This window comes from Notamacropus eugenii, chromosome 4 (assembly GCF_028372415.1).
Source record: "Notamacropus eugenii isolate mMacEug1 chromosome 4, mMacEug1.pri_v2, whole genome shotgun sequence".
NCBI lineage: Eukaryota > Metazoa > Chordata > Mammalia > Diprotodontia > Macropodidae > Notamacropus > Notamacropus eugenii.
Genome location: NC_092875.1, coordinates 66498578 through 66512112, shown reverse-complemented (window position 1 = coordinate 66512112; position 13535 = coordinate 66498578). Strand labels below are relative to the sequence as shown.

Genomic DNA, 13535 nt, shown 5'->3' with positions numbered 1-13535 from the left:
GCCTGTATGTATGGGTATATGCACACACATATAAATGTTGTCTATAGTATCTACCAAGTAAAAATGAGCAAAACCTAATATTTTGTTTTCAGAACGGAAGCAGCAAATGTGGAAAAGATAACCACAAAGCTCCTAAAAGCCGGTGCCAAGCCAGATCAGATTGGTATTATTACACCTTATGAGGGTCAACGATCTTATCTGGTACAATACATGCAATTTAGTGGCTCCCTGCATACAAAACTCTACCAGGTATCAGATTGAAATTTAGCATTTTTATAGTGTCTTGATCCCATCCTGTCTTATATTGTGCTTTTTTAATGTGAATTTGTATCTACCAGTAGTTTTTAATTTCTTTAAGAGCAAAGGGTTGTTTTCAGCTTTGATCTTTGTATACCCAGGGCCAGGCCAAGCCAAAGTGGTTTATACATAGCAGGCATTTAAAAAAGATTTCCAAGGTATTGTACTGCATCTCTGGAATCATTACAGTTACAATGACATTGTAAAATGAGTCAAATAAATTCGATGGAGGGCAGATCTGAAGTGAAAACAATAAAAAGTATGATCACTAGAGAAGAGTCAAGATAAGGTAAGACCACAGTATATCCAGCACCACATCAAGGGAAGTATGATGGAGGACTTTGGGATCAGGAGTGTCAGAGACAGAATGGAGCTCACGTCCTCTGTGAACTTGGGTGAGTCATAAAAGTGTGGACTCAGTTTGGAGTCACTGCTTTGACTCTGGGTTCTGATCCCACCTCTGATACTTACTTATTACCTAACAGTGGGCAAGTTATCAAGCTTCCCTGGACCTCTATTTCCTTTCGTAAAATAAAGGGATAGGGACTGGGTGGCTTATGAGGTTGCTAGGTCCAGACCTCTATGTCCGCTAAGGATCTATGTGTCTGGTTTTCTAAAGTGATTGAAATTTATTACGACAGGGGTTCAAGTGGCAGGGGTAGAGTAAGCCAGACTGGAAGAGGCCTATAGCCCAGATAGAACCTTAAGGTTGTGCATACCCAGGAAAACATCAATCTAGGCCAAGTGGCAAGAGGTCAGAGGGGGTCACAGTCTGAAAAGTTTGGCCCGGAAGGAAACAGCAGAGGAGACTGAATAGTGTAAACCAACTTTGTACCAGAGTCCACAGTTAGCAGTGTGGGGTAGCAGATGGGGGTTTGAGTTCTGACTGCCTGTCGTCAGAGATTGGGTTCACCAAGTGAGAAATCTTTGGAGTTTTCCTTCTTAATGTTGTAAGCAGCAGCTGTTGCAGATAAAGGCTTAGGGTACAGGATAGATGCTCTGATGCGTAACGGCTATACAGGGTCAGCATAATCCTGTTTGCTGGGCTTATACAGTTCTGGACTGTCTTGAAAAGCATGAGGGAAATCATCAGGTCTAATTTTCTGGTTGTCCTTAAGACCAGGGACCATGTTGTAATTGACTATCTTTGTGCCTAGCACAGTGCTTTGAATGTGGTAATTGATTTATTAAAAGTGGTTAAGTAAATTTGAAAAATAGAAATCATTGCTTTATTTTCTGCCTCACAGATGTTGTAAAGATTGTTCAATGAACAGTAAGGTGCTATAGAAATGTTATACCTGTATTATAATTAATAAGACCTGATCCTTGTCCTTGGCTACTTTTTAATAGAAGACTTGTAAATATGTAGGCCATGTCAGATATATCGTGTCATATAAACAAGACAATACTCCATCCATTTAGCACATTATAGGAGCTTTAATTGATAAGACTTGACAGAGTATTTCCATGTCTAGGATAAGTTTTTTAATTATTGAAAGGAAAAGTCATGCTTTTAGCCAAAGCTCAACATGCTGATAATTATATGGTGGTTCTCTCATTTCAGGAAGTGGAAATAGCTAGTGTCGATGCATTCCAGGGAAGAGAAAAGGACTTCATCATCCTTTCCTGTGTTAGAGCCAATGAGCACCAAGGAATTGGATTTTTAAATGATCCCAGGCGTCTTAATGTGGCTCTTACCCGAGCAAGGTACAGAAAAGATTTCAGCCCTGTACATCCATTTTATTTGGTGTGAGCTTTGCTTATGAAAAATCGTAGTTGCAGTGAGAAGTTTGGACCACTTGAATTCTGGGTAGCAGTTCCATATTCAGTTGGAAAACATCTTTCTTGTCTTGTTGTCATGTGAGGAATTGCCATAGCATAGACCCCTAGTTGAATTTATTTAGTCAAACCTCACAGTATCATCACCACCACCCCCTCCCAATTGCATTGTCTCTTTCTAGGAAATACCACTGTTATTTAATGTGGTTTAATGTGGTTGTTATCTGTTTCTTAGTTTGTTGGCATTAGATAAAATGCTGTGCACATAAATGAGTAGACTGTCTGACTTTTTAATTTGGCTATCTAATAACCCATTTACTGCTTCAGTTATTAAAGTAAAAGCTTTCTTTAGAAACCTGGAACCTGTATCCCTGAGAGGATGGGGTGCCTAAAGCCCTAAGCTTCTGCAACTCAGTAGAGGGACTGGTATGTGGTTTCCTGGAGTCCCTGTAAAGTAGTAATGGTACAGTGAGCCCTAGTACATGTCATTTTTGTAAAAGGTCATGGGGTCAAAAGAGGGCCCTCCCTCCGGAAAATGGTTTTTGTTGTGGCAGTGAATGGGCTTACAGTCTATTCCACTAGAAAAATAAGCCACTTTCGAACTCTAACCATGGGATGAGCTACCAGAATAAGATGTTTAACTAGAATGTGTGATAGATTAGTTGGGAAGTTCTGTCAGGACATATTGGAAAGGTAGAAAACCTGAGCTGGTGTTCTGCTGTGCCTGAGCAAATCACAGGACCTCTCTAGGTCTTGTCTAGGAAATGTAGAGAATGGGACTAGGTCTAGTGAGCTTGCATGTAGTTCTGATCATCTGAGTGATCGAACTTGGTAATGTGATGTATGTGGAGAATTATCCCTGTCTTGGCCAGAATCTGCATAGTCTTCTGGACCTTGGACTTCCTAAGCCATAAAGCCTCCAGAGGAGCATCATTTAAGGTGATAGGAGAGGCCCCAGAGGTACTGAAGATGTGGAACAATAAGACTGGGAGTGGTCTGACGTGGTGGAAGGTAGAGAGCCATGACTCCTTCGACTTGGCTCTGGGGGTACTTGTAGAGGCAGGGGATAAAAGAAGCAACATTTTCCTGCCAGATCTGCCCATGCATTTGGGCTGGACTACATAGACGGTTCCTTCTAGCTTTGAAATTCCATATGATTATTCCCCTTATTGGTTTCAATTTTAATCTATGCACTCTGACTCTGCCTTGTGGGTATTTCTATATTGATAATAGTGCATGTGGTTTTTAAAAAGCTTTTCATGTCCCCATTTTATGCCCTAGACAATGGATTTTTTTTAAACTGTTTTTTAGGTATGGAGTAATTATTGTCGGCAACCCCAAAGCTCTCTCCAAGCAACCACTTTGGAACCATCTACTGAACTACTACAAGGAGCAGAAAGTCCTGGTAGAAGGGCCCCTCAACAACCTTCGGGAGAGCCTCATGCAATTCAGCAAGCCCCGAAAGCTCGTCAACACCATCAATCCAGTAAGCACTTCCATGTTTGATTGGAGTAAAATGAGGATGACCCAAAAAAGGAAGCAGGGTAGCAGTGCCAGTGACATTGGAGTCAAAGGATTTAGGGTCAAACCCTGACTGTTCCCCACTGATGAAGGATGTCTTTGGGCAAATGACTTAGCTTCTCTAGTCCATAATTTCCTCATGTAAAGTGAGCAGACTTGACGTCCTGTGCCTGTAAAGTCAGTTTCTACTGTGTCCTAGGAGACTCAGTGTCAAATCAGTCTTTACTGATCATTTAGAAAGTATAATAGGAGCTATCTAAAACTAAAGAATATTCAGGCACCTTCTTGAGCCAGTAAGGCTTAAATAACTTAGGAAATGCAAGGAGAATAGTGGTAGAAGTAGTTTTGAATTCCCAAGACAAATTTATTTTGTGCTTGAGAAGGGAAACTGCAGTGTTTGCTTGTACCCACCCACTCCTCAACCCTCACCCCTGTGCAGCTCTGTCTTTCTTCCTGTACCCAGTTAAGTCTTTCAGCTTTGATCTTCTTTATTTTGGTCATAAATGGGGGACGAGAATGACTCTAAAGCATTCCCCCAAGTGTTCTGTGGAATTGGGGACGTTTATTACACTGCTAAAGTCATTTCTGGCACTTGGTAATCTTTGATATGAGTCTGCTGTCACCTCCTTTAGACTCTAAGCAGTTTCTGAAGGATGTAATTCACATAGAATTTAATGCTAGAAAACCTTGTCCAGGGCTTAAAGGTCCATTTTATAGTTGTATTTTCAGCTCAGCTGGAAAAGAAGAGAGACCCCAGCAAAATCCATTCCATAAGATTACAGTCTAATTGATAACAAAAAAATCTTTTTTCTTTTCATATTATTGGTGCTTTCATTTCCTTAACTAATCTAGCTAGCAGAAGTTCTTACCATCTAGTATAGTACCCCAACTCAAGCATGTAACACCTAGAGCTAGGTAGGTAACAAAGGAGAGGGTTGGACTGGAGTCAAGAAGACCTTACCAGCTCTGTGCTTCTGAGTAAGTCACGTGACTGCTGGTCTGTAATGATAGCTTCACTTTCCCAATGTTGATGTCGGGATCAAATGAGATAATATTTGTACATTGCTTAGCAAACCTTACGATTTCTATATAAATACTAAATATTACTACATAATGTTCACCCTATTATTCTACTTCTAGGGAGCCCGGTTCATGACTACTGCCATGTATGATGCACGTGAAGCTATTATCCCGGGATCTGTCTATGATCGGAGCAGTCAAGGTAGGGAGAAAAATCTTAGCTTTACTTTCCCTGGTGCCCTCTTCTCTTCTTCCTTTTGTAGCTAGCTTCTCCCTGCTGCCTCCATTCTTCTCTGTTCACCACACTTTCCATCCTCATCCACTTTCTTTGTCTTCTCTTAGAGGTCTCAGATTACCTTGTTATTGTCAAATTCAGGGGGGGTTTTGTTCCTTTCCATTCTCTCTGAGCTTTCTTGCATGTGGTACTATTGATCATCTCTCTCCGCTATGCCTCACTTTCCTTTGGTTTCCCTTCTTTTCTCTACTCACTGTTGCTTGTGTCTCAGTCTTGGATCCTTCGTTCTCTCCAAGGTTAGACATGGACTAGACAGCTCCATCTGGTGAATCCTCATCTCCACTTGCACTCTCAAGGCCTGTTTGCTTACCAAAGTTCCCAGCATATCTGAGTTCCTGTAGGACTTGAGATATCCAGTTGGATCTACTGTCTCCTAAAAGTTAGGATGTTAGAGACAGCATAGCATGATGTGCGTAGTGCCCTCTTGGCAAGGTCAGGAAGACCTCTTCAGACACTTAATAGCTCTATGACAGCACTTCATTTCTCTGATCTTCAGTCTCTTCATCTGTGAAATGGAGAAAAGAATGGAATGGAAATAAACTTTTGTTAAGTACTTTACTAAGTGCTAAACACTGAAGATACGAATAGAAAATTGAACTGTCTCAACATTCTAATTCAGGAAGTCAGTTCCTGATGGATGGAAAGACCCAAGTGGCACTTAAACTCTGGCAGGGAAAGGAGCAGGGCAGGTGGCAATTCCCCAAGGACCTTTAGGGGCAGATGGTTCCTGCCCAAGAGTATAGCAGGGCTCTTGGATGCTTTTCCCCAAAGGTGAGACTGGGCTCAATATCTAGGCCCTGAGGGAAACTGAGCTACTGGGGAAAAGGAAGCTCCTTACTGTTGGTGGCCTCTGGTGGGGGTACAGTTGTGAGTGTATCTGACTCCATACCTAATACCGACTTGTGAGACCAAATGAGGTAATGGACATGCAGTGCTTCCTCAACCTTTGTCCCTTACATCTTGGTCCAATTCCACACTTCTTGGATTCCCCCTCCAAAGAGGTTTTCTCTCTTAATTTTCCTGTCAGCCAGTCTCAGAACATCAAGGTGATAGTGAAGGGGTTGATCCTTCAATCAGAATATATATCTATAGATTATTTATATATATATGTATAGAAAAGAAAAAGAAAGTTCCAGCTCTTCCACTTACTAGCTTTTATCGTCCTTGAGCCCCAGATGTCTCCTCTTCAAAATGGGGATAAGAGTTACATTACCTTTTGATCTTAGGGATACTGTAAACATTAAGTGAAATAATGTACATAAAGTAGTTGGTAAACATTAAGGCACAGAAACCTTGAGTGGTTCCTTATTTCCTGCCATATGAAATATAAACTCTTCTTCCTGACTCTTAAAGGCCTTCTTGAGCAACGCCCTCTCCTCGGGGTGGTGAGTGGAAGTTCAGATTCAGGGTCAGGCCTGGGGAGGCTCAAGCCTTAGCACTGACTCCTGACCACAGGTTTGACAGGCACAGAGATGCACCACTTCCTTTCTCAGCCTTCTTTATTCATCTATAAAATGAGGGAATTAAATGCTGTGTGATGCACAAGGTTTTGTTCCCCTGCCTCTTCGGCCACATTTCCCAGAGCAACACAAAGTCCTCTTCTTTCCAAAACCACAGGCTCCACTAGTCTTCTCCTGAGCCCCTGGAATTCTTAATTCTTTGCCCCATCATGTAATTTAATTCTTTTATAGTCAATACTTAGTAAATACAGCATTAGAGAGCAGTTCAGTATGCAATGGAAAGAGTGCTTGCTAGTCTCAAAGTCAGGAGAGTCTGGATTTGAATCTTCCCCTTCGATTTCAGCTATAGGAACCAAGCAAGTCATTGAACCTTCAGCCTCATCTTCGTCTAGAAAATAGTGATAAACCTGTCCTTTACTGTACTTTACTCACACTGGTTCTGGGATGGAATTTCTTTGTAAGATGGTTGGCACACCTTAAAGTGCTACATCATTTTCAAGCCATTCTTTCCATTTTTATTAGACGTTGTCTTGTGCTATTCACTACTGTTTTGTGTTTATCTTCTCCAGCTACATTGTGAATTCTTGAAAGACAAGGACCATGTCTGTGTACTTGTGTGGTTTCTACAAATCTAGCATAGTGTTGATTGCACAGTAGACCTAAGGTGTTAAGTGAGTTGGCGCTCTAATGTTATATAAAGAAAATACCAAAAATATGGATCTAAATAGATGTTGTCCCCTTAAGAGTATTGGGAGAGCATGTACTCATTTTCATAGTCTTGCCATTAACTCATCTTTTAGACTTTTTTTGGCAAGGAGAGGGAATCATACTCTTGAATTAGTACCTGTAGGGTCATTTAGTCCAACACCTGCCTGAATCCATTCTAAAACATTCCAGCAAGTGGTCATCCCACCTTAGTTTGAATATCCCCTAGTGATGAGAAGGTTACTACCTCATTAAGTGCAGCGTAAGCGTTTATTGGATCACTCTGAATATTAGGAAACAATTCACTGAAACTGAGCCAAAATCTGCCTTCCTGATCATTTTTTCTGTTGGTGGAAGAGAGTCTCATAGTATTCAGTTGCACAAAAGAACTACTTTGGCATGTAGTTACTCCTGGGCCTCAGTCTTCTCATCTGTAAAATGAAGCCCCTCCCAACCTTGATATAGTGTGATACTTAGAAGACACTGGAATGTTTTGTTTTTAAACCTAGCTCATGACTTTGAAATTCCTACTCTGTACTTGTTTAGTTACTTAAAAGAAGCCTTCCAGACAGTTCTTTACTTTTCGGCTCATCTAGTTTATGTCTCTTCTGTTTTGTTCTGTTGGGCTAAAGCTTTGTTTCATTTTCTGGAAGGCTTTCTTGAAGTTTATGCTCCTGGAATGTGAAGAGTGTTTGTTGACATGAATAAAGCCTTGGGCTTGCCAACTGCCCTTTTTATCAGGCATCATTATCTACGTGTCAGCTGTATTTTTACGTAGGTAACCAACCTAACTCAGATGTTAAAAACTTTCTAGGACGTCCGTCGAACATGTATTTTCAAACTCATGATCAGATCGGGATGATTAGCACTGGACCCAGTCATGTCACTGCTATGAACATTCCTATTCCTTTCAATCTTGTGATGCCACCAATGCCACCACCAGGCTATTTCGGCCAAGCCAATGGACCAGCTGCAGGTATTCCCCACTTAAGATCTCCTTGGAAATAATGCAATGTAGGTCCTTGCCACTCTTCCCCTGGCCACAGTGTGGCAGAAGGAGTGGAAGTTGATTTGTTGTTTGTCCTTTGTTCTTGAAGAAGACCATGACATCAGGGAAGATGATGCCATGACTTCCAAATGAATTGGATTTAAGTGAGGCAGGGCTGTGCAAAGTTACCTGCCTTACATTTCTCCTCCATTGACAAGATACAGATCAGGATGACTGGGTATGGTCCCTCAGAGGGTGAGTTAGTTCACCTATGTATATCCTGCATTGGATTTTGGAATCAGGACTCAAGTTTGAATCCTGACTTTACCAATTAAGCTTTATGACTCTGGGCAGTTCCTTCCCTTCTCTGGGTTTTGGTTTTCTCCTCTGGCCTCCAAGGTCCCTTCCTAGCCCTAAATTCTAAGAAGTCGTTTGAAAATGATGACAGTCCTAATGATTAAAATAAAAATGAGATGATTTTTTTCTAGGCCGTGGGACACCAAAAGGGAAGACTGGCCGTGGGGGACGCCAAAAAAATCGCTTTGGGATTCCTGGAACTAGCCAGTCGAATCTTCCAAATAGTCAGGCCAGTCAAGATGTGGTTTCTCAGCCCTTCTCCCAGGGTCCATTGACTCAGGGCTATATTTCCATGAGTCAGCCATCCCAGATGAGCCAGCCAGGGCTCTCCCAACCAGAATTATCCCAGGTAAGTGAAAATCTCATTCAGCTTTGTTGATTAAACCTACCTTTGCTCAACATGTTCTTTGTCTAAGGGAGAGAGGGTGGTGGGTGGTGGGTAGTAAGTGGGAACCAGGTTGTAGGTGGGTTTTCTTTCTGGCTGCTTTTATAAACCTTCCCTGAAGATCCTTTTGCCCTGAGGTCATTAGAACCTAGTGCATCCCCAAGAATTGAATTTTAGCTTTCCAAGAGTGAGAAATTAACAGTAGCGTTGGGAAAGATTGAGCAAGATGGGAAGGAAGGAGCCTGTCCTTTGGGGAGGGGAAAGGGTCTCCAGGTTGCTAAATATGGTCTTACTGCTGGATTTTTAAAACCCATCACCATTTCTCTTTCTCAGGACAGTTACCTTGGTGATGAGTTTAAATCGCAGATTGATGTGGCTCTGTCACAAGACTCTACATACCAAGGAGAACGGGCATACCAACATGGTGGAGTGACAGGGCTGTCACAGTATTAGAGCGTAAGGCGGGTGCTAGTGGGGGAGAAGAGGCGTGGGTTCTTCTGGGTGCTTAGGGGAGCCATGCATCTTTAGGCTTTGGATGTGCTCTATTGTCTTAGGGAATCTTCTCACATCAGGCAGGCTTGAACCATGGAACTTTTATTTTCTCACTCTGCTTTACAAGTCTTCGACTACATAAAAACATTTAATTCCTAGACAGACATGCTGGCACCACTAGTGGAAAATTGAAATATACAGAAGCAGATCAGAACATATTACAACTGTAGGGCAACAGTCCGGTCTCATTTTATAGATTGATCTGAAACACAGTGACTTTAACAAAGTCTTCAAGCTAGTTAGGGTTTGAGCCGCAGCCAGGCCTGAGCCTCCTGCCTCCTTAAGTCTTGAGACAATATCCCCTAGTAGGCTCCAAGGACAGGGTGCTGGGGTCTGGTGCATGCCTCACAGAAAGAAGTAAGTCAGGAAAATACTTAAGCTTTCCTCACAACACCCAACCAAGGCTATGCACACAAGCTGCATTTAGTGCTACTGTTAGCCAGTGTTTTTTGACAAACCTAAAGTCACTTGTCTTAATTTGCTCATGAAGTTATCATTCTGGGTATTTTTAGAGGTATAAATGCCTATAGGGAGGGAAAACTGTAGAGAAGGACAATTTCAAAAAGAAGATTCCTCTGTTCTTGAGACAATATCCCCTAGTAGGCCCCAGGGGCAGGGTGCTGGGGTCTGGTGCATGCCTCACAGAAGGAAGCAGTGCTTCATGGGAACCTGCTAAGGTAAATGTGAGCATTACTGCTCCTCTGCACTGTCACCTCCTACCTCAGACACTTGGGTGGGTGTTGTGAGGAAAGCTGAAGTATTTTCCTCATTTGTCTCCTTCTGTGATGGAAACTGCTGTCTAAATCTCATCTTAAGAGTGTTGTCCCGACCCTGACGCCTCTCATTTTCTCCCCTTCCTAGGTCAGGAAAGAAAAGCTAAGCTTATGTGGAGCTTAGTCCATCAGCATCTTATTCTGGGTAATAAAAAAATAAAATAAAATGGATACCTGTTTTCCACTGCTAAAACTGAAGCATCACTGTGTGAGAGCAACAGGGGAGAGAGAAGAGAGAGAGAAACCAACCAATGGGGAGACAAGAGAGGAAGGAGCAAGAGAGAGAGAGAAAGAGAGAGAGAGAGAGACCACTGCTAGCACACTGAGACGAGGAGAATGGCCGAAGAGGAGAGAGAAGCAGAGCACTGGCTGCACCGCGATGGGAAGGCGGGACTGTCTCAGCATCCCCCGGCCCGCCAGACTGCTCCCCCGAAGCTCGCCCTGACCGAATGAATGGTCAGCTGAGTCCCTGCTCCCCCAGCCCAATCAGCTAAGAGAGAAGGGCCCTCAGCAAGGCTAACTTCATTCCATACTCTGTGAAGTGAACAGGGCGGCGCTGTTCAGAGCAGGAGGGATGGATGGCAAACCCTCATCTCAGAGTTTTTTTGTTTTTTGTTTTTTTAAGGGAACTATGTTTTAGCAGAAAAAACTGTTCACATTTTAGCAGCAGAGACAAGATTCCTTCTTACAGTTGGCAGAACCCGCCACATTTGGCAGCAGCAGATGGCCAGAGCTCCACTCTGAGATGCAGGGTTTGTTGTTCACACTGGCTCTGAAACCTCAGTGTCATCATGTTGCCTGTGTTCTGAAAGGGTTTTTCATTTAAAAGAAAAATTTTTGGTTTGTTTTTGAGAGATTCTTTCGAAGGAGCACTGTTTTATTTTTGTTTTTGTTTTTTTTTTTTTTTAAGTTTGTCTCTGAAATCTTAGCGGTGGACCTGGGAGATAAAAGAAGCTTACCAGAAAATTTTTAAAAATCTAAATTAGAATCACCAACCTTGAAGAGAACTTTCAGAGAATTTTAAAGTTTCCTCATTCAGCCTCTTCTTCCTACAAAGGATCACAGTCAGTGAGGAAAACAGGGCACAGGCCCTGATTCCTTGTGGGGTCCAGCCTGAGGAGGCTTTCACATTTTTCTCTATGCTTTTCATAGGCTATTTTCTGGACTCTACTCTGTGAAAACCAGCCTTTTCTGTAAGATGAACCGTGCGCTTAACAAGGGGATGGGGCTCCAGGCCACGGTGGCCCTGGAGGAGAAGATGCTAGGCTGCCTGCCCTGTTCACTCCTACTGAGGAAGGGGAAAAGTAGGGGCTCCTGGGGATTATATTGGTTTTGAAGTAAAGACTCAAAGACATTACTGACATGGGCTGAAAAAGGAAAGGAATCGTTATGGGCAAACAGGCAGTTGTTGGAAGGTGGCCTTTTAAATATCTGGTGGCTTCTTTGGTGACTTCCTACTTTCCAAAGATAGCTGGAGGAGTCCTTAAAAACACAAACAAGGCCCAAGAATGAAACCCTGGAGACCGACCCCTCCAGGTGGGGAACACCTAATATAGCATCCTCATGATTTGGAGGTGATATGTCAGAGAGCACACTTAAAATGACCCGGCCAGTCTTTCTAAGCTCTGCCCAGCTCATAGGGCTACTCCAAACAGGACTGCTGGAGCCATCACTTGGCTTGGCAGCCTTTTTAGAAACACTGAGTGCCGGGAACATTCAACTTATTGTCCTCCTGTTCTGTCAAACTCTAAATTTGGAAGAAGTCTACCTCCTAATTGGCAAGGGTCGGCAGAGTGTGACTTAACTAAATGTAGATAATTTTTTTAAAAACCTTCCAGAATTAAGTTAGCTTTATGATCAAGGGGCATGAAGGGTTTCTGGCCTGAAAGATGGGGGCAAATTATTTCACTTATCATTTAGAGAACTTCTAAATTGGCCCCTGCTGCCAGGATACTAAAATGCTATAAACTGTGCAGTAGTTTTGTTTTTGTTCTTGTTTTTAAAAGTCATCCCCTCTGGTTTTTGTCCTTAAGATTTTCTAGCCGACCACTTAAGCAAATTTGCCTTCATCTGTAGTTTGCCGAGACTTTTTCCCCCTCCCATTTCCTTTCAGAGATCAATGATCAAGTGTCATTAGATTTCCACCTCAAACCCCATTCTGGACAACAATGCTGGTGACCTGAGACCCAGGGCACCAGGAAATACCACCATTTTGGTTTTGTCCCAAAGCTTACACAGATGGCAAAAAAAACACCCACCCACCCCACCATAAAACCCCTCTCCCTCCCACCCTGTCTACCCAAGTACCCCCCTACTCCATACAACTGTTTAAAAAGCAAATCGGCCATTCTATCCTAAAAAGAAAAAAAGCCTCCAGAGTTTCGACTTCTGAAATGTACAGATAACAGATACACGTGGGCCACCTTCCTTCCTGTGAGATGGACTCTTTATTTATTAACATTGCCGAAAGGCTTTTAAATTTTTTTTCTTCCTTCTGGGTAGGCTGCATAGTGCATAGAATTTTGAAATAGGTTTAAACTGTAACCCTTTCTGCAATGCAATCCATTGGGTAATGTCCAATGACCCTCCCCCCCTCCTTATTTCACTGGTTGGAATGCTTTTTGCCTCTGCTCTGTGGCTTTTTTTTCTTTTTTTTTTTTCTTTGTAGCAAGTTACTCTGAGTTTTATAAATCCATGAACATCGGTGTCAGCACGGTGTCATTTTGATTTTTGGTCAGTTTGTTTTAAGCTGTTTGCCATCAATAAAATATTAATAAAACACTCTTGCATTCATACTTGTAGCTAGAGTTCATTGTAGGGGGAAGTAGTCAGCAAAGCTCCCATTGCCCAAGGACCAGTTGACCTACCTAGGGCTCATGGGAAGGTATGGCAGTTGTCCCAGACTTGTCGCCAACATACACTACATCCTACATCCCTTTAATAAGAGTTTTTGAGCGTGTTAATTGCCATGGGCTGTTTCCTACCCCTGCAATGTGCTTTTCTGTAGTAGCATGAGATGGTTGGAGAAGGGAGGTCAGGAGATGTGGGTTTTACTCGCGTCTCTTGCTGATGACCTGTGTGACTCTGAACAAAATTATTTTCCTTCTCTGGATCTCAGCAAAAGCAGCTGCACTCTTAAGGCCATTTCAGTGCTAAACCCTGAGCAGAATCTTCCAAGCTTGATTCTCCTCATTCCAGGTTCAAAGGAAGTATTTGTCTCCCTGCAGAGAATTTTGTTCCTCTTGAATATTGGATTTAGACAGACTTCCTGTGAATTCCTCCTGAGATGAATGGGAAGGGGAGGCAGGAAATGTGGGCTTTGTGTGACCTAGCTTCACGACCTATTCCATCTTTTACCACTCCCAACCATATTCATGCCCAAGCCCTTTTTTTCTCACTCTGA

General features: G+C 42.6%; 1 protein-coding gene across 1 annotated transcript in view; it reads left to right on the top strand.

The window, feature by feature from the left end:
* The window catches only part of UPF1 (UPF1 RNA helicase and ATPase), a 56349-nt gene extending 43436 nt beyond the window's left edge, over positions 1–12913 (top strand). The window contains exons 17-24 of the mRNA XM_072601605.1: positions 93–249; positions 1862–2004; positions 3388–3562; positions 4738–4819; positions 7892–8053; positions 8554–8771; positions 9141–9263; positions 10221–12913. Coding sequence (XP_072457706.1) covers positions 93–249; positions 1862–2004; positions 3388–3562; positions 4738–4819; positions 7892–8053; positions 8554–8771; positions 9141–9260 — 1057 coding nt within the window. The 3' untranslated portion in view covers positions 9261–9263; positions 10221–12913. The remainder of the gene's footprint in view (positions 1–92; positions 250–1861; positions 2005–3387; positions 3563–4737; positions 4820–7891; positions 8054–8553; positions 8772–9140; positions 9264–10220) is intronic.
* Positions 12914–13535: the final 622 nt, after the last annotated feature.